The sequence below is a fragment of the Mobula hypostoma genome, chromosome 4 (genome assembly GCF_963921235.1).
Source record: "Mobula hypostoma chromosome 4, sMobHyp1.1, whole genome shotgun sequence".
NCBI classification, from domain to species: Eukaryota; Metazoa; Chordata; class Chondrichthyes; order Myliobatiformes; family Myliobatidae; genus Mobula; species Mobula hypostoma.
In genome coordinates, this window is record NC_086100.1 from 138,808,337 (window position 1) to 138,828,099 (window position 19,763).

At 41.9% G+C, this 19,763-nt stretch overlaps 1 protein-coding gene across 1 annotated transcript in view; it reads left to right on the forward strand.

Moving 5' to 3' along the window:
- Positions 1-847: 847 nt before the first annotated feature.
- Positions 848-19,763, forward strand: part of maml3 (mastermind-like transcriptional coactivator 3) — a 515,482-nt gene continuing 496,566 nt past the window's right edge. The window contains exon 1 of the mRNA XM_063046633.1: positions 848-1,007. Within this exon, the coding sequence (XP_062902703.1) occupies positions 987-1,007 (21 nt within the window). The 5' untranslated portion in view covers positions 848-986. The remainder of the gene's footprint in view (positions 1,008-19,763) is intronic.

Genomic DNA, 19,763 nt, shown 5'->3' on the forward strand with positions numbered 1-19,763 from the left:
TCATTTCTTCTCCTCACCTGGTAATCACCTTCCACCGTGCCCCTCTTTCCACCCTTTCCCCACAGTTCACTCTCCTCTAATATCCGATTCCTCCTTTTCCAGCCCTTTGCCTTTTCCACCTACCTCCTCCCAGCTTCTTACTTCATCCCCCTTCCCCACACACCCGGCTTCACCTATCACCTTCTAGCTTGTATTCCTTCCCCTCCCCAACTTCTTATTCAGGCTTCTTTTCCCTGCCTTTCCACTCCTGATGAAACGTCCTGAAACATCGGCTGTTTATTCATTTCCACAGATGCTGCCTGACCCACTGAGTTCTTCCAGCATTGTGTGTGTATGTTAAGATTTAAAGTAAACTTGTGAAGTGAAGGTGTCTATGTTCACAACCTGCTTTACTTCTCTTATCAGATCTGTCCTTTCTTCACCATTTCATCTTGTCCACTTTGTCTCAGCAGCTTTATGTATAGAAATTTGAAGTCCCGATCCAAGAGTTACTCTATTCCAGCGTTTAAGTGTCACCTAATCCTGATCCTAGAAAAGATCTGTCCCATATTTTAGATAATATCGTCAAAAGAATGTGTTATGATTTCTCATCCGAAATCCTTAGCATGTTCGTTGTTGAACCCAAATCCTGATCCAGTAAAGTCTCTATTTCACATTTTGTTTTTGTATTCCTAGAGAAAGTCCACTTAAATCCATTTAGATTACTGGCCGGTCCACTGCAGGTACTAGTTTTGTCAAAATCAGAGTTTCCTTTCCTCAGTCCCCTCCTCCCACCCCCGCCCCATTTAAACTATAGGCACATGCAGTTTAAGTATTGCTAAAAGACTGCATGAGTGAGACTCTAAAGAGGGAGCGAGACAGAGAAAGAAGCTTTTGTTATGGGGAGCAGCTTCATTATCATGAGAACAACGAGGCTGCTGAGATACCAATACTGGCTTCACACGACCTGAGTGTTTACAGGGAGAAAGCTCTACTATGTAAGTGATATGAAACCCACGTCTGACGAGGTAAGTTTGATTTAGTTCAGTTGATTTAAACTACTGGGAGATCTCATCATCAACCTCATAAACCCGGTCTTGCGAGCACAACATTCGGATCAGTGTTACTGCGATGTCCTAACCCAAGGCATGGTTCAAAACACTGTTTAATTGCCAGTTTCATCCTGTGCACTCATGTAGATAATTCAAGTCAAAAGTAGGAAGGACGTGGATCTGAGTCAAACTCTTTACGGAGTTCGGCTCGCTCTGTCAATAAACTGAGATTCAGAAGAAAGAGTAAATTAAAATGTACATTTATGCCATAACTTTTTTTTCTCTCTCTGATGAAAGCCTCCAATGTAGACAGGAAGGTACAGGAGAACATATTTTATCAATTGAAGTTTGATTTCTAGAGTGAATCTATAGTTCTGGGGAGAAGAAATCTCTGATGATCAGCTATCAAGAGGTTTGTGTATTTAGTCCGAATTTATGCCGATAATCCGGTCCATATTTTTGATTTTGTTTTCTCCCTCATCCTTTAGCTACTTGGGTGTCATATACCCCACCGACACCGTCATCCTATCTCGCGGTTTCGTAGATCAGTCTATATTGATCCTAAACTGATCCGTTAACGTACCTGCCTACTTCACTGCAGGTTTATTGTTGACATAAATCCAGCCTGAGATAATAGTCTCAGGCACAGTTCGCGGATCTGGACCAGGTTTTAGCCATGATCATGGAGTAGATCCAGTCTCTATACCGTGGCTACATCTACTTTCTTAGTCCCACTCCAATAAAGATTCCATCGCACGTTTTAATTCTGATCCCAAACCTGCTCCTGTATCTAATGTATTACCGTACACTCCATCCTATCAACCCTCCAGCAACTAAACCAAATCTTTTTTTTCTCCCGTGTTTCCGCTCTGGTTCGTTAAGGTGTCCAGTTTTGTTTTATTGCCAAGCCGACCATGCAGGGTTAAGCCTGGGGCCTCTCGTGTCATGAGGACAACAGGGGAAAATATTTCTGAGCTAAAAGTTTGGGGTGGGGGTGGGGACGGTGGCGGTCACATCATTTGGCCTTGGTCCCCGTGAATGTGTTGAAATACATTTGCTTTGCACATTATCTCTGTGCTTTTAATATTGGATATTATTAAGTTTATTTTCTATCTTTCCATTTCAATTTGGTCTTTATTTTAGACAAGGTGTCATGTCCCAATCGTGTATTTAATTTATCATGAGCTTTTTGCCTCAACCTTAACGCAAGGTTTTTTATTCTGTGAGTGCTTATTACTAGATTTATAAGCATCCAGAACTATTCTATTCCGTCTTCAATCCCTGTATTATATTTTTATAATTTTGGTTCTTATCCTGCATGTGCTATATACTGTACGTTTTATTGGACCCATATCTTAAGGATCTGTTGTTACAGTAATCAACATATTTTAGCCAACATTATGTGTGCAGTCCTTGGTGCATAGTTTGAAACCTTTGAGCTCAGTCGTAATATTGTTTTGAGGATGCTCAGATCTCCATTACATATTGAGATGTTTTGAATGCAGTTCGTCTAAAATAAAGTGAATGCATTTGTCTGTGTGTGAAGATTTGTTGAAATGGTTCACTCTAGCACTCAAATCCAACTCCTGTAGAATATCTATTGAGTAATGATTCTGCTTGCTTTAAGGAAGGGTTCTATCCCATATTTTGGCCCCTATCTCATACATCCTCTCCTGTGGTTATTTTAGATAAGATGATTGTATATTAGCCAGAATGCCAGGAGGCTGATTGGCCACTCTTTTTCAAAAAGTAATAAGGTATCTTTCACTAACATCAGCTCAACTTTAGCTTACACTTCCGCTGGGGCACTGTAGATTTTAGTACTGGATTAGTGTGTGACCCTGGGCATTCTATTTGGTTTCATGTGGGTTTTCAATTTGCAACTTCCAGAAACAAAGAAATAACTCGACCAATTGTAATTGACTCAAGCTGGCATATTGTCAATCCATTTCAATTACAGTTGCTCCATCCCTGGTTTTAGATTGATCCAGGTCTCAGGTAATGACAAAATTCCTCAGCATGGAATAATGGACAAACTTGCACACTGTCAATCAACCACCCCATCAATTCCAACCCTCCCCCCAACACAAATGTGGGTATTTTAGGTTTTAAATACTTGAGCCTGAAAAATAATCATTATAAGTCGAATTGAAATTGGAGCCACAGAGTCAGAGAGCTCAGTGTTCTGCTAAACTCCAAGCAGCAAAGCTGCTCTATGTTGCAGAAAATTCAACAACTGGAGATGGTAGAAATCTGGAATTTAAAAAGACATTCAGCAGGTCAGGCAGTATCTTTTGAAAAAGATGCATGCAAAATGGTCATCCAGCCTGGGTAAAGGTGCAAAAGACCAATTAAACTAGCTACACTTTGAGTACCCCTTGTCTAAAAAGCTTGGGGTGTTTTGGATTTCAGATTTTTACATATTTACACATATAATGAGATGGCTTGGGATTGGCATCATTTCCGGCTCTGAATTTATGTGCTACAGTTAAGCAGTCTTTACACTTGTCTGCACATACGTACATAACAGTAAAAGTTATTACATACCATTCACAGAATGAAAATAGAATGTGTGCAGGGTAACAAAAGCAATACAGCAGCATCAGGAAAATACCTGAATCAGCTGTTGAACAACAGCAAACAACGGCAGGCTCTCAGTCTCCACTTACGATATTGTGTTTTGATTGAAATGTTATAGTACACTGTATTTGTATTTTACTTTTTTAGGTTTAATGTAAGGTATAAATGTATAAAAACTATCAGCATTGTAGACTTGTTCTGGTGTTAGATTTTCATCAGCATTGATCTTGGCAAACTCATCAGTAAATTTCTCTGCTGCTTCGTGATCAGCAGACATGTTAAAAACTTAACTGTGCCTTTTCTTAATTTTTGGCAATCAGCCTGCTGAATATTCACTTCAATTTTCAGTTCATTCTGATAGATCTTTGCAGCTTTACTTTAAGCAGCATATGTTCACTCTGACACTGACAAATCCACTCTTTCAATACACGATCGAGATCTTCATTTTTCATTTTATGTGGTGTTTTTCTATTTTTATTAACTTTTGTTCATTACATTTGTGAGGTCACTTCTCAGAACTGTCTGTGCTGTGTAGAGGCCTGTGCATCGCCTAAGAATCATCCTAGTGCCTTGTGGAATTTTGCATTTGTGCCATTATGCTAGCACTCAAAAAAACTTAAAGATATCAGAGGGTTTCAGATTTTAGATTTTTGGATAAGGAGTATTATTAGCTAGTTCCCTCCAAAGTTTCTTTCAAGAAAGCTGGCACTCATTCCACATAGTTTTATCTGTTGAAGCAAATTAATAGAGACCTTGGTATCAAAGTAATTTCTCTCTGGAGAAATTTGTTTGTTAAACTTAAGTGCGTTTGTGCACTTTTTTAAAATATTCTTAATCTGTAATGGCTCCACTTTTTAGAATGGACTCTTTGTATCAGATTCTGTCAGATATCTCTTTCATCTTCTTGATTATATTGTCTTTCTGTTGAAGGTTTGTGACTAATTCACACAGATACTTTATTGTCGCCAAACAATTGATACTAGAACGTACAATCATCACAGCGATATTTGATTCTGCGCTTCTCGCTCCCTGGATTACAAATTGATAGTAAATATTAAAAATTTAAATTATAACTCATAAATAGAAAATAGAAAAATGGAAAGTAAGGTAGTGCAAAAAAACCGAGAGGCAGGTCCAGATATTTGGAGGGTACAGCTCAGATCCAGGTCAGGATCAGTTCAGCAGTCTTATCACAGTTGGAAAGAAGCTGTTCCCAAATCTGGCCATACGAGTCTTCAAGCTCCTGAGCCTTCTCCTGGAGGGAAGAGGGACAAAAAGTGTGTTGGCTGGGTGGGTCGTGTCCTTGATTATCCTGGCAGCACTGCTCCGACAGCATGCAGTGTAAAGTGAGTCCAAGGACAGAAGGTTGGTTTGTGTGATGTGCTGCACCGTGTTCACGATCTTCTGCAGCTTCTGCCAGTCTTGGACAGGACAACTTCCATACCAGGTTGTGATGCACCCTAGAAGAATGCCTTCTACAGTGCATCTATAAAAATTAGTGATCCACTTTGTGATTTTTTTTTTAATTTTCCTATTTATTCAGTCCTAATTCAGTCAATTTATTTAGTGCGATTTTTTGGTCATGATGTATCTTGTTTATCACGATGACCATTGGCCCAGCCATCTAGTGTGTGCATTCCTCGGGCATAGTCCTTCCAGGATGTTGTCACCTCTCTTGGGCTCAGCCATGCTGAACGCAAGGCAGCATAACTTGCTAGGAATTGATATTAATTCCTAACTTCAGAGGAAAATTATCCGCTACTTTGAGCTTAAAAGTACTGTAGCAGTGCAACCTCTCAGCCATGTGCTTTTATGATTGTGCATTAGTATGAAAGCACCAACTAACAAGTTCAAATGCCCAATTTTTATTGTCAATCATCTGGGCAGAATCTTCTGAGAATGGCACTAAAATTACACTGAATTTTGCCAGCCAGCTTATCCCATCAAGTGCAAATTGAATGTGCAGCTGATCTTCAATCTTAATCCATCTTGGTGTTTCCTGTGTTTTAACTTCTCTGCAAAAGAGTTTTCCATCCAGTCTTCTGAATACAATGCAGTTGCAACAGGGCAAATTTTAAGTTCAGCCTTATTGATTCAGTATACTTGCTCTCATATTGTGGCTTTCACGCTGGCTCAAATTGCTTAAAAAATGAAACTTTTTCCTGGATTTTTACATTTATTTTCAGATTTGGCTGTCCTGGTCAAGGCCTGTATTTATGACCAGCCGAATTGCCCTCTGGGATGGTGGCGATGAGCTGCCTTTTGAATGACAGTTGAACAGTGCTCTTGGGTAGGGTGTCCAGGACCAGTGTTATCTTTGCACATTAGGGAGATGTATGTCTTGGAGGGGAATCTGCAGGAGGTGGTGTACCTACACACCTGCTGCCCTTGTTCTTCTTGGTAGTGAGGGTGCGAGTTTGGGAGTTGGCAGCAGTAACATACAATGCATTTTTGTGCTATTAGTGGAGGAAGCACATTTCTCTATGATACACACTGAGCCACTGCATGCTTGTGATGGAGGAAAGATCCAAGGCGGTTGAGGTATCGGCAGTCAAGCAGGCTGCTTTGTCCCGGGCAATTTCATGTTCCTTCTGAGTTAATTGACACTATGTTCATCCAGTAGGTGGAAAGTATTTCACCACACTTCTGGCCTGTGTCTGGTAGATTGTGGTGTCAGAAGGTAAGTTAATCACCTCAGGAAACTCGTCTTCTGATTTGCTCTTGTTGTCACTGCACTTATGTGGTTGGACTTGCCAAGTTTCTTGTCAGTGGTGACTCCCAGGGTATTCAGTGTGACATCCAAAAGTTTGACAAACTTCTATAAATGTGAGGTGGAGAGTATATTGACTGGCTGCATCACAGCCTGGTATGGAAACACCAATGCCCTTGAATAGAAAATCCTACAAAAAGGGTAGTGGACACGGTTCAGTCCATCACAGGTAAAGCCTTCCCCGCCATTGAGCACATCTACAGAAAAGTCTTTAACAGGGAAGCAGCATCCATTATCAGGGACCCCCACCAACCAGGACATGCTCCCATCTCGCTGCTGCCATCAGGAAGAAGGTACAGAAGCCTTGGGCTTCATATCACCAGGTTCAGGAACAGTTAATACCCCTCATTCATCAGGCTCTTGATAACTTCACTCAACCTCATTTGCCCCATCACTGAAATGTTCCCACAACCTATGGACTCACTTTCTTCAACTCTTCATCTCAGATTCAGAATATTTATTGCTTATTTATTATTAGTTCTTTCTTTTTGCATTTGCAGTTTGTTGTCTTTTGCAGACTGGTTGAATGCTGGTGTTGGTGCAGTCTTTCAATAATTCTATTATGCTTATTACTCTGTGAATTAATAGAGAACACAAGCTAGAACATTAATCTCAGGGTTCTATATGCTGACATGTATGTATTTTGATAATAAATTCACAGTGAAATTTGAACTTTGGTAGGAGGCTAGATGATGGTATTGCCGAGGATAGATACAGTGCAAAGCTTAATTTTGGATGCGATCCATATGGATCAGTACATCATATCAGTACATTGAGGTAGCACAGAGAGAGGAAGGGCAGGCAGATAGTAAGGTGCAAGGCCCTGAGGCAGATTGTGATTTTTCAAGAGTCCATTCTATAGTCTTATTATAATGAGATGGAAGCTGTGCTTGGACCTAGTGGTATGCAGACATCCCACCCTGCAAAAACTCATTTCAGGAAGGTAGCACCATCAATTTGCGGGAGACTTCCGGGAGAGGTGGGATGTCTGCAATAGAGTAGCTCCTTAGCAGCTAGCCAGCTAGTTTAAATAACGTTAGCTCTGCTAATGAACGAATGACATCTGTTAAACTCACCTCAACATGTCTTTTACAGTCTTAACCTACCATGGGCAATAGAAAAGTCACTGTTGCAAACAGTGCAGCGAGCAACACTGTCATTATTTTGACCCCTATTAGGCAAGGGTACACTTTAGTGTAGTCTGGGGTGACGTACGTTTTATATTTTCTTTTTTTGGAACACTCTGCAATGGTGTGCTCTCTCTCTCTCTCTCTCGCACTCTCTCGCTCTCTCTCTCTCTCACTCTCACACTCTCTCGCCTGCTTGCTCTCAAAAAAATTGATTTCCGGGATATTGTATATAATTTGCGGGCATCAGGGAGCCACTATCAATATGCGGGAGACTCCCGGAACTTCCGGGAGAGGTGGGATGTCTGGGTATATGCTTTCAGGATTTTGTATAATTTGCTTGATTGGGGATGGGGGAGAGAAGAGAAAATGTTCAGAGTGGCGATTCTGTTGGCTGTTTTAGTGAAGCAGGAAGAGGTGTAAACTGAGTCCACAGAGAGGAGTTTGGTTCCGGTGATATGCTGAGTTGTGTCCACAACCTCCGGCAGTTTGGGGCAGAGCAGCTGCTAGACCAAGCCATGATGTATCTGGATAGGATGTCTGCTATGGTGTACCGGACGAGGGTCAATGGAGATGTGCTGAATTTCTTTAGCCTCCTCAGGATGTAGAGGCACTGGTTAGTCTCTTGTTGGAAATGCCTGTTGCCTGTTCTTTTGTAGCATGAATACCGTGTGCTGTTTTGCAGCCCGTACCTGAATGTTAGTCTAGGATTTACTATATATGCTTAAAGGCAGCTTTATATACCCTGCTGTTTCACCCTTAATCTATGATCTAATATGTTGTTTTGGTGATGTAAGGAATGAATTTCTAAGCGATGTGGTAAGTATCTTACATTAACAGACTTTGTACTTGCACTTTGCTGCTGTAATTTTGTATTTTCTTTTATGTTTAATCCTGTAAAGGTATTGTCACTCAGTAAGCCAACTCCAGCAGATTGCCATGAATCCCAGTCCAGTGAAGGGTCTTGATCTGAAAAGATGACAGTCTATTTTCCTCCCTGGATGCTACCTGACCAGCTAAGTTCCTCCAGCAGGTTGTTTTTCACTCCAGATATCAGCATCTGCAGTTCCGTGTGTCTCCTATATATTACGCATGATTCGACAGAAATCCTTATTTCTTGCACATTTATCTCATAGTTATGGCCCTGCTCAAGGGCATTTGAGGATTGCCACCAATCCTCATCTGCACCTTTCTCTCCACATTTTCTACCTTCTCCAACAGGTGCTGATTCATGGTGGGTGTGATTCTAGTCTAATGATCTCTTGCACCTTGTTAGAAATGGGTGATTAAAGCATGAAGTTGTTATAGAAGCATCTAATCAATATAGATTTAGAATCAATGGTTACTTTTATCATTATGTAACTCCAGCCAGAGCAGTACACTAGTGAAGTGCATCCAAACGAAATGCAAGTAAAAGACTAGCTTCTAGATGATCACATTGCCTGAAAATGTATTACTTTTAACACTCTACAGTATACGATCTATGGAATGGAACTTGGTTTTAGTAATCATCATTGAATTTAGAAGCACGCCTGTTGTAAATTTAGAGTTCAAAATGTTTGTGATGTTCAAAATCAATTCATACGCTGGTTAGATAACAGGCAGTCTGATCACCAAACATCAGAACACTAACTTTAACAAGCAGTGTCTATGAACTGCGCATGATGTTGCAGTCAGCAATACACTTCAGTGACATAAAGTATTTTTTAAGTGGAAAAGCTTATGATATAATGGTAATTTCATTTAGGAAGGGTACAATGGTCCAATAAATGGCATGGAAAGGATTTCCCACAAGGATGGGGATCAACTCAGAGATGAGGGCTGAATTTGTTCTCCTTGGAACAAAGGTTGAAAGATGATTTTATAGATTTCTTCCAGATCACGATCAGCTTAAACGGTAGCTGTTCCCATTTGCAGAAGATTCAAAAACTGGGGGCAGAGATTTAAAGTTTTGAAGAAGATACAAGGGCCATGTGTAGAAAAACTATTTTGTATGTTGCTGAAGACTTCCAGCATCTGCAGAATCTCTTATGGCTACAATATTGATTCTATTACTGGGCATGATCCTTGTTTAAATGTCCCAAAATGTTCTTTTACTTTTACTCTCCAACCACATCCCCCCCCCATTTCTTCCACGCATACAGTCATTTGTCCTGACTGCCAGTAATCCCTCATCGCTGCCAAAACAGATTCTATAGGTATTGATGAAAATTTGCATAAGGATGATTACAAAACTGTAACAAAATATTCAGTGGATCAAGTTGCATCTCCTGATCTTCTGAACTACTGAATATTTCCAGCATTTTTGGTTTTTTTTCCCTTCAGATTTCAAGCATCTGGTCCTCTTTTTTTTTGCTTTTTGATTACATAATCTTATGTTGAAAATGTTTCCCAAACACATGAGGGTATGAGGCTCTGTCGTCAGTCTACAGCAGTGGACTTTTTTTAATCTCGCACTCTGGAAGTATAGGAGGTATTTCTTAGGACAAGGGTAAATGAAGAGTTTCACTTTTGTCTGAGGTCAGTTTAGAGTCATACTGCCACAGAGCATGTAAACATGCCCTTTGGTCTAACTTAACTGTGCCAACCAAGTCCCATCTGTTCATATACAGTACCTCTAAACCTTTTCTATCTTTCTACCAGTCTAAATGCCTTTAAAATGTTGAAATTATACCTGCCTCTACTACTTCCTTTGACTGCTCATCCACAGACCCACCAACCTTGCCTGAGAAAAGTTGACCCACGGGTCCTCTTTAAATCGTAGCTAATCACCATAAATCTTTGCCAAACAAGAGAAAATCTGCAGATGCTGGAAATCCGAGCAACACGCACAAAATACTGGATGAACTCTGCAGGCCAGGCAGCATCTATGGAAAAGAGTATAGTCGATGTTTCAGGTCCTGCCAAAGGGTTTCAGCCCAAAACATCAACTGTACTCTTTTCCTAGATGCTGCCCCGCTTGCTGACTTCCTCCAGAGCTATGTGTGTGTTGATAAGTCTTTGCCGTCTAGTCTAGACCATTCACCTTACCTGTGCCCTTAAGGCTTTATACCTACTTCTAAAATGTTACCCCACAGCCTCTTACACTCCATGGAAAAAAGTCCCGGACCTTCTCGTCTTACCTTATAACTCAAACTCTCCACTCCTAGTACCATCCTCATTAATCTTTTCTACACCCTTTTAGCTTAATCACATCCTTCCTGTAGCTGGGCAAATAGAACTGCATACACTGCTACAAATACAGTCTCACTTACACATTTTATAGTCGTAAGATGACATCCCAGTTCTTGTACTCAGTGCTCTGCTCGATAACTGAATGCAAGACTACTAAGCACTTTGCTGCTTGCTGGTCAGTGACCTGCGTAACTTTTAATTTTCAATATCTTCAGAGAAGTCCTAAGCTAATCATAGAAAAATATCTTGCAACAACTTCCCTCCAGTGGAGGATGGAGTTAAGTACTTCTGGTTCACAGGAGGCAGTTTGACTGAGGGTTAGGGAAGTGCACAAGTACAATGCTAAGATAATCCTAATTATCTCTTTGTAGTTTTCAATAAGGTATATAATTGGAAATGACCCAATTCAGAACAATCTTTTGGAAGAACAGAATTATGAATCTTCAATTGCAAACTTGTCTTGGTTCCTCAACATGTTCAGTTTGTCACCCCATATATAATATAAAAATGTCTGAATCCTAATAATGAAATTTGATTGTAAAGAGCTGGTATTTTTTGTCTTTTGTGCATATGATCCATAATCGCATGTTTCTTAAAAATTTCTCATCAGGTTATTCACTGTGTATTGCTGCTTCTCTATCCTGGGAGGAGATGTAATTGGGTGTTTCATGAGTCCCATATACAGAGCAGCTGGGCAAACTCACCAGAAATAATGCAGATACAGGACTCCAGTATTTCTCAGATAAAGTTATGAAATCGGTGGAGCATTTTAAAGTTGTCCCAATGAAGAATCCTGTGACAGTTTTCTGGCATTGTTGAGTAGTAAGAATGAGAGGTTCTAAACGTCGGACCAGCCTAGCTGAGCTTTTCATTGGGCCAACCCCCTTCTGACCTTGTATCTGCTCCCAATCTCCATTTTACAGAAGGAAATGCTCTTTTTAATTGTTTACTCAACTAGGCACACCCATTAGCATCTCCACATAATCTCTATCTTGATATTTGAACCTCAACTGAAAATTCTTTGCTTTGATTCACAATTGTGGAAAAAAGTCCTGAGACAGATGAACAGGAGCTAAAGTGGACTACAGTCTGCTCAATAATTGAAGGTTTAATGTGACTGCAAACTGGGGGTTATGATCCCGGAAAGAGATTACGGGACACGATGGGTGACGCTCTCATTCAGTGGGTGACGTTACACATGGGACTTCTTCCTGGCTAAAGTGGCTGGACCTCAGCTTGGTGAAGATTTCCTGTGTGTCGGCCTTAAGAAGTGCCAGCTTGTAGACGTCAAGGACCCCACAACGACTCTGTCAAACACATGCACCATGTGCACCTAGACTGGACCCAGAAAAGCTGGCAACTGCAAAGGCTGAGTTCACCAATACGGAAAGACTTGGTATTGTACACCAGTCGAATAGCCCCTGGGCTTTGCCTCTCCATATGGTCCCTAAGTTCAATGGTGGTTACCACCCATGTGGTGATTACATCTCCTTAATGAGGCCACCACCCCCAATTGTTACCTGGTCGCACACATCCAGGACTTTTCGGCATGTTTAGTCAGAAATTATTTTTTTTCCTGAATTGCTGTAGTTAAGGACTACCACCAGGTGCCTGTGTGCTTGGAAAAGATTCCCAAAACGGCTGTGATAACCTCATTTAACCTCTGAGTTTCTGCGCATGCCAGCTGGGCTGAAAATTGCAGCACAGACTTTAACCAATGCTTGATGGACTCTGTATTGAAAGACTTAGACTTTCTTTTTGTTTACCTGGGTGGCATGCTTGTTGGCAGTACATCCAAATCTGAAATGTATCCCATCTCTGCACACTTTTCAAGCTCTTAAGCCAACACGGGTTGGTCATTAACCCTGCTAAATGCCAGTTTGGGTTGTCAACCATCGACTTTATCAGCTATTGCTTCCCTGCAGAAGGTGAGAAACGCCTCCCATCAAAATTAGCTGCCGTTAATGGATTTCCCACCACCCCACACTACTAAAAAACTATCGGCGTTTTTAGGCATGGTGAATTTCTATCACCACTTCATTCCACGAGCTGCTGAGCTTATGCTTCCCTGGTATGGAGCGATTAAAGACAATACAGTACCCCAAATCAAGTGCTTGACTGGTAAGCGGACATGACCAGGGCATTTGATGATACCAAACGAGCTCTTTCCATTGTGACCCTGCTGGCGCACCTGCACCACCAAAGCACCTGTAGCTATTATTACTGACTATTACTACTGAGTACTCACTATTACTACTGTAGCTGTTACTACAGACTATTACTACTGATGCTACAGACGATGCTGTGGGTGCTGTGCACGAGCAGTTGGTCAGAGGCGTGTGGCAGCTGCTCGCCTTGTTCAGCTGGCAGCTCTGTCCCTCCAGAGGGTTGTACAGCATGTTTGACCATGAGCTTCTTGGTCTCTATCTGGCTGCCCAACATTTTTTGTTTTCTTCCAGGGGCTGCTATTTCAGAGCGTTGGTTGACCACAAACCCCTCATGCATGCGATGGTCAAAATATCAGACCCCTGGCCTGCAGCAACACCACCAGACCTACATATCAGAGTGCACAGCTGACAAACAACACATCAAGAGGAAAAATAATGCTGTGGCTGATAGCAACTCACGGCCATCCACTGAGGCCAAGCACATAGGGGTTGACTTTGTCGGCATGGCAGCCGACCAAGCTAATGACCCAGAGGACCAGGCTTACTGAACAGCAGTCACAATCCTGCAGGTAGTTGACGTGAAGTTCCGGGAAGATGGAGTTTGTCTCCTGTGTGATGTCTTAACCAGTTGCCCTCGCCCCATTGTGCGCACAAGCTGGAGGCCGACTGGTTTTGACTCCATACCTGTCCTCTCGCATCAGAGCCAGAAGGCCTCGCAGAAACTGGTTTATGTGGCATGGCCTTCGAACGGACATGCATGATTGGACTGCAACCTGTGTGGACTGCCAGTGGGCCAAAACTGTCATGTTCCGGAACCATTGGCGCCTTTTGAGGTCCCTGAGCGACGGATTGACCATGTCAATGTAGACCTTATTGGCCCTCTTCTCCCCTCCCGTGGTTTCACTCACCTCTTTATCATGGTGTACTGCACCAGCTGGTGTTCAGGGGTCGCTCCCCTCGCATTGACGATGGCCACAGACGTGGCTCAGCATTCGTTAGCACCTGGGTTGCTCAGTTTGATATTTCCTCTGATCATGTCCCCAGTTCATACCAAGCCTCTGGGCTGCGATGGCCCAGAACCTCAGCATTAGGCTACATCACACCCTGGTGTATCATCCGCAGGCTAATGGCCAATGGAAGAGTTTTCACTGCTCCTTAAAGGCTGCCCTGATTAGTGTTGGCACGATCATGTCCCGTGGGCCCTGCTGGGGCTCAGAACAACTCCAAAAGAGGACCTGCAGCCCTCCGTAGCTGAGCTGGTATACAGACAGCCATTGTGAGTGCCAGGTGATTTTATTTCTGATGCCACTACCACCATCCTCAGTAAATACAACTCCTTTTCACCTATTGCTACCTCCCATCATGGCGTACAGTATTCTTGGGTTCCTGTTGACCTACGTTCTGCCTCATCTGTTTTCGTCCACCTTGCTGCACACAAACATCCTCTTAGGCCCCCTTGTGATGGCTTGTTCCACGTTTTGGAACAGGGAGAAAAGAATCTGATCATAGATAAGAGGGGTAAACCTGAATGTATTGTGGTAGATGGCTTAAACTGGCCCATCAAGATTTGAAGGATTCTGCACTATGCCTCTGGCGTCACGACATGACCACGAGTGTGTCAGCACACCTGTGGATGAGTCAGAGGCCTCTGCTGTTCCTCCACCCATAGAATACAGGACCCGAGCCTGGTGTCTCTTCCGAGCTCCAGGTGGGCTCACAAAGCCAGATTTTGTGAATTCTGGGGGTGGGGGGGGAGCTGTGTGGGTTAGTGTAATTGATTGAAAAGTACTTGATTCACAGCCACTGACATTGAGCTTAGGTTCACTTTAAGAGGCTGGTCTGACGTGATGACATAATTATGTAAAGTACTTTTACTGCCCTTTGTGTTCAGTTTTTGTAGTACAATAAATGAGTTGTTACAGTTTTTCTTAAAGACAAAACGCCTCAGCTGTTTTTATTTGCAAAACCTACACCATTTTCACTAAAAAGGAAAGTTCTCATCACAAATGATAACTGTATGTTCTTTAGGGAGCGGTGTCTCAGAAAGGCAGCGTCCATTATTAAGGACCTCCAGCACCCAGGGCATGTCCTTTTCTCACTGTTACCATCAGGTAGGAGGTACAGAAGCCTGAAGGCACACACTCCGCGATTCAGGAACAGCTTCTTCCCCTCTGCTATCCGATTCCTCAATGGAGATTGAAGCTTTGGACACTACCTCACTTTTTTTTTAATATACAGTTTTTCTGTTTTTGCACATTTTAAAAAAATCTATTCAATATAAGTAATTGATTTATTTATTATTATGTTTTATTTTATTATTAATATTTTTTCTCTGTGCTAGATTATGTATTGCATTGAACTGTTACTGCTAAGTTAACAAATTTCATATCACATGCCAGTGATAATAAAGCTGATTCTGACTCTGATTCTTCATTGTATCGATGCCTGTCTGGTCACTCTGCCAGTCGCTCCTCTGTACTTTTCCAGAGTGATATATGGGAATCGCTGGCAGAGGGACCAGCAGATGTGTTGCATGAAACCAGAATGGCATAATATAGACAACTTGAAGTTTCATCAACTAGTAAGGCATTAGAGCTTTGGTGACTCAAATATATCTGAAATCTTATCCTAGAGCTAATGACCTGGTCTTGTAATATGGTTCTCATGAGTACACTGCACATTGGTTCACTAGGCCGTTGAAGATCTTGAAGACCACATTTGTTCTGCTAACCATGGGGCATACATTATGAAAGGACAACTGTTGTCTAAAAGAAGTTTGAAAAAGGAATGAACTGCCAACGTTGACTAATTTTAACCGATTTTCTTGCACATTCATTTGTTCCCTTTTTTGCAGATCCAGGCTAATACTTTTTAATCAATGCCAAGTAATGCACTGGTGCAATGAAAAACTTGCTTGCGGCAGCATTTCAGGCACATAGCATTAGACATGCAGGATTCATAAGGAAGTATCAATTTTACAATTAAAACAAAAAAACCCTAATTCCATTGCAGTGCAAGGTTGTCATGGTGTTGCTATATAACTATATAATATTATAATTACATATAATATTTTTATAACTATATAAAGCAGAAAAGGTGGCTAAAGTGAATGTAGGTCCCTTGGAGGACTAGAAGGGGGAATTGATATTGGGTAATGAGGGAATAGTCGAGGTGTTGAATGACTATTTTGTGTCAGTCTTTACGGTGGAGGACACGTCTAACATGCCAAAGAGAGATGCTATGGATACGATGGGAGGTGAGGACCTCAATACAATTGCTATCAAAATTGCAAACTTGTGGACTTGAAGATAGATAAGTCCCCTGGTGCTGATGGAATGCATCCCAGGGTATTGAAAGAAATGGCAAGAGTTATAATAAAGGCTATGATGATGATTTACCAAAATTCCCTGTACTCTGGGCAGGTCCTCGCGGATTGGAAGACAGCAAATGTCACCCCACTGTTCAGAAAAGGATGTAGGCTAAAGGTGGGTAACTATAGGCCAGTTAGTTTAACATCTGTGAACGGGAAAATGCTTGAAACTATCATTAAAGAAGAAATAGCGAGGCATCTGGAAAGAAATGGATCCATCCTAATGACGCAGCACGGATTCAGCAAAGGCAGATCCTATTTGACAAACTTACTGGAGTTTTTTGAGGATATAACGAGCACAGAGGATAGAGGGGAACAGATGGACGTTATTTACTTGGATTTCCAGAAGGCATTCGATAAGGTGCCACATAAAAGACTTATCCATAAGATAAGGATGCATAGAGTTGGGGGTGATGTATTAGCATGGATGGAGGATTGGTTAACTAATAGAAAGCAGAGAGTTGGGATACATGGGTGTTATTCTGGTTGGCAATCAGTGGTGAGCGGTGTGCCACAGGGGTCAGTGCTGGGCCCACGACTGTTCGTGATGTACATTACACTCAGTCCCCTCTTCCAGATTATTAATTTATCTAAGTTTGCTGATGATACTAAATTGAGTGGAAAAGCAAATTGTGCAGAAGATACAGGGAGTCTACAGAGAGATATAGATAGGTTAAGTGAGTGGGCAATGGTCTGACAGATGGAGTACAGTGTTGGTAAATGTGAGTTCATCCACTTTGGAAGGAAAAAGGAAAGAGCAAATTATTATCTAACGGGAAAAAAATTGCAGAGGGACTTGGGAGTGCTTGTGCATGAATCACAAAAGGTTGGTTTGCAGGTGCAGCAGACTATCAAGAAGACAAATGGAATGTTAGAGGGATTGAATTTAAGAGCAGGGAGGTTATGCTGCAACCGTAAAGCGTACTGGTGAAGCCGCACCTGGAGTACTGTGTGCAGTTCTGGTCTCCTTACTTGGGGAAGGAGATACTGGCTTTGGAGGTGGTTCAGAGGAGGTTCACCAGATTGATTCCAGGGGTGAGGGGGTTAGACTATGAGGAGAGATTGAGCCGCCTGGGACTGTACTCTCTGGAATTCAGAAGAATGAGAGGAGATCTTATAGAAACATATAAAATTATGAAAGGGATAGGTAAGATAGAGGCAGAAAAATTGTGTCCACTGGTAGTTGAGACTAGAACTAGGGGACATAACCTCAGGATTCGGGGGAGTAGATTTAGGATGGAGATGAGGAGGAACTGCTTTTCCCAGAGAGTGGTAAATCTGTGGAATTCTCTGCCCAATTAAGCAGTGGAGGCTACCTCAGTAAATATATTTAAGACAAGGTTGTATAGATTTTTTTCATAGTAGGGGAATTAAGGGTTACGGGGAAAAGGCAGGTAGGTGGAGATGAGTCCATGGCCAGATTAGCTATGATCTTATTGAATGGCAGAGCACACTCGACGGGCTAGATGGCCTACTCCTGCTCCTATTTCTTATGTTCTTATGAAGTACTGGTTAGGGTTGTGTAGATTGGTTCAAGAGCCAAATGGTTGAAGGGAGTTAGCTTTCTTGAAGCTGGTGGTGTGGGGGTTCAGACTTCTATACCTCATGATAGATGTGAACGGATACTATGGCCTGGGTGGTGAGCATCTTGATGATAGATGTTGCCTTCTTGATGTACATCCAATGTAGGTACACCCAATGATGGGGAAGGATCCCAGCACTGATGTTTTGGACTGAGTCCACCCTTTTCGAATTGACCTATCAGACGAGTTCTAAATCAAAGGCCAAACCAGGCTTACTATTGCTCATATGTCTCATGAAATTTGTTGTTTTGTTTTTTGGCATATTGGAAGGCGCAGGATTATGTGCAAACTATCTAGAGTTGTGTGCTGTGGAGAGGGTTGTGTCTAGGATTATGGCATTAATTGTACAATCAGTGAGTTCAAATAAATAACTGTGCATTTATAACTAAATAAAGTTTTGCAAATTTAAGCTTTGATTGGAGCTCATTGGGAATGATTGAGCTCCAATCAGAACCATCTTTCTTTGTGTGCGGTATTTCTCTCAGCACTGGAGTGTTTCCCATGTATTCAGTTCTACTTGATGCCACCTCCTTGTTGTCAAAAACAGTTACTGTTATCTCATCTTTGGAATTCAACTCTTTGGTTCCTGTTTGGAGTGGGGCCATGTTAGGATCTGGAACCAAATGGTCTTGCGGAAACCCAACTGGACAACAGTCAGAAGGTTATTAGTGAGCAAGTGCCTTTTAACAACGTCTTCCATCACATTGAAGATCGAGAATGGATGGCTTAGCTGGTAAATGGCCAGACTGGATTTTTTCCTGCTTTTTTGAACAGATAATATTTGGGCAATTTTCTGCATTGCCAGTGTACAGGAACAGTTTGGCAGGCGACGCATTTCATTCTCGAGAGCAATTCTTCAGCACCAGCAGAAAGAAGTGGTTTCCAGTGGTGTCAACTTTTTCTTGATATCATTGGGGTTGTACTGTATTAACTGAAGCCTACCATTTGTGATGGTGGGGATCGCAGAAAGAAGCAGGGATCATCTATTCGGTACACCTGCTGAACAGATTCATGAATGCAATTTGAGAAAATTCAAACTCATGCTTTATTGACAGTATTTGAGATCAAGGAGAATGCACCACCTGACAGAAGTGTATAAAATTGGGTAGAGGGAGTCCTTTCTTCCAAAGTGAACATTTCAAATACTGGAGCAGGCTCTGCTTTAAGGTGAGAGGGAGAAAATTTAAAGGAGGTGTGTGAGGCAAGTTATGTTTTACAGAGTGATATGTGCCTGGAATGTGCTAGCAGGGAAGCAGATATGATAACTGCATTTGCGTCATTTAGACAGGCATATGAACAGGTAGGGAATGGAGGGATATAGGGCATTTGTAGACAGGTGGGATTGACATCATGGTTTACACAGACACTGGACCCAAGGGCTAGTTCAATGTCCTATGGACAAATCCTTCCACTACCAATATTCCAGGCTGAATACTTTCAAATTATTGTAAGATATTGATGTTCTACCTCAAGGTGACAAACTCCAGGAAGGATGTCATGATGACCGTGACCATAAACAGTTTTTTCAATGTTATTGATCTCATTTGCCCTCAAATACAGGATGAGTTCAATAAATCCATCATCAGCAAAATGATGCAAGGTGTCCTCCGTGGTGCTGCCACATAGTGTTTCCTCAGCAATTATTCTCAGCTTGGATTCGCCGGGACTCCAAAGCTCCATTCCTCATTAAAATCTTTGTCCATATCTGGACACAATGGCAGGTTTTACTAAGTGATAGTGGCTGCCTTGATGTCAGCCCTGCATCAAACTGAATGTACTGATGAGAAACCGAGTGGAGAAAAGGGTTGTGGTAGCTGCAGTTGTATCTCACAAAAAAGAAGCCCATTATCGTTGCTGGAGGCTAATCATGTCACCCCTTTTCTGCTCTGTCACCTTTTTTAATTAAATTTGGTGCTTCTCATTTGATTTTATTGCCAGGTTTGGCTTTATACGTAGATGA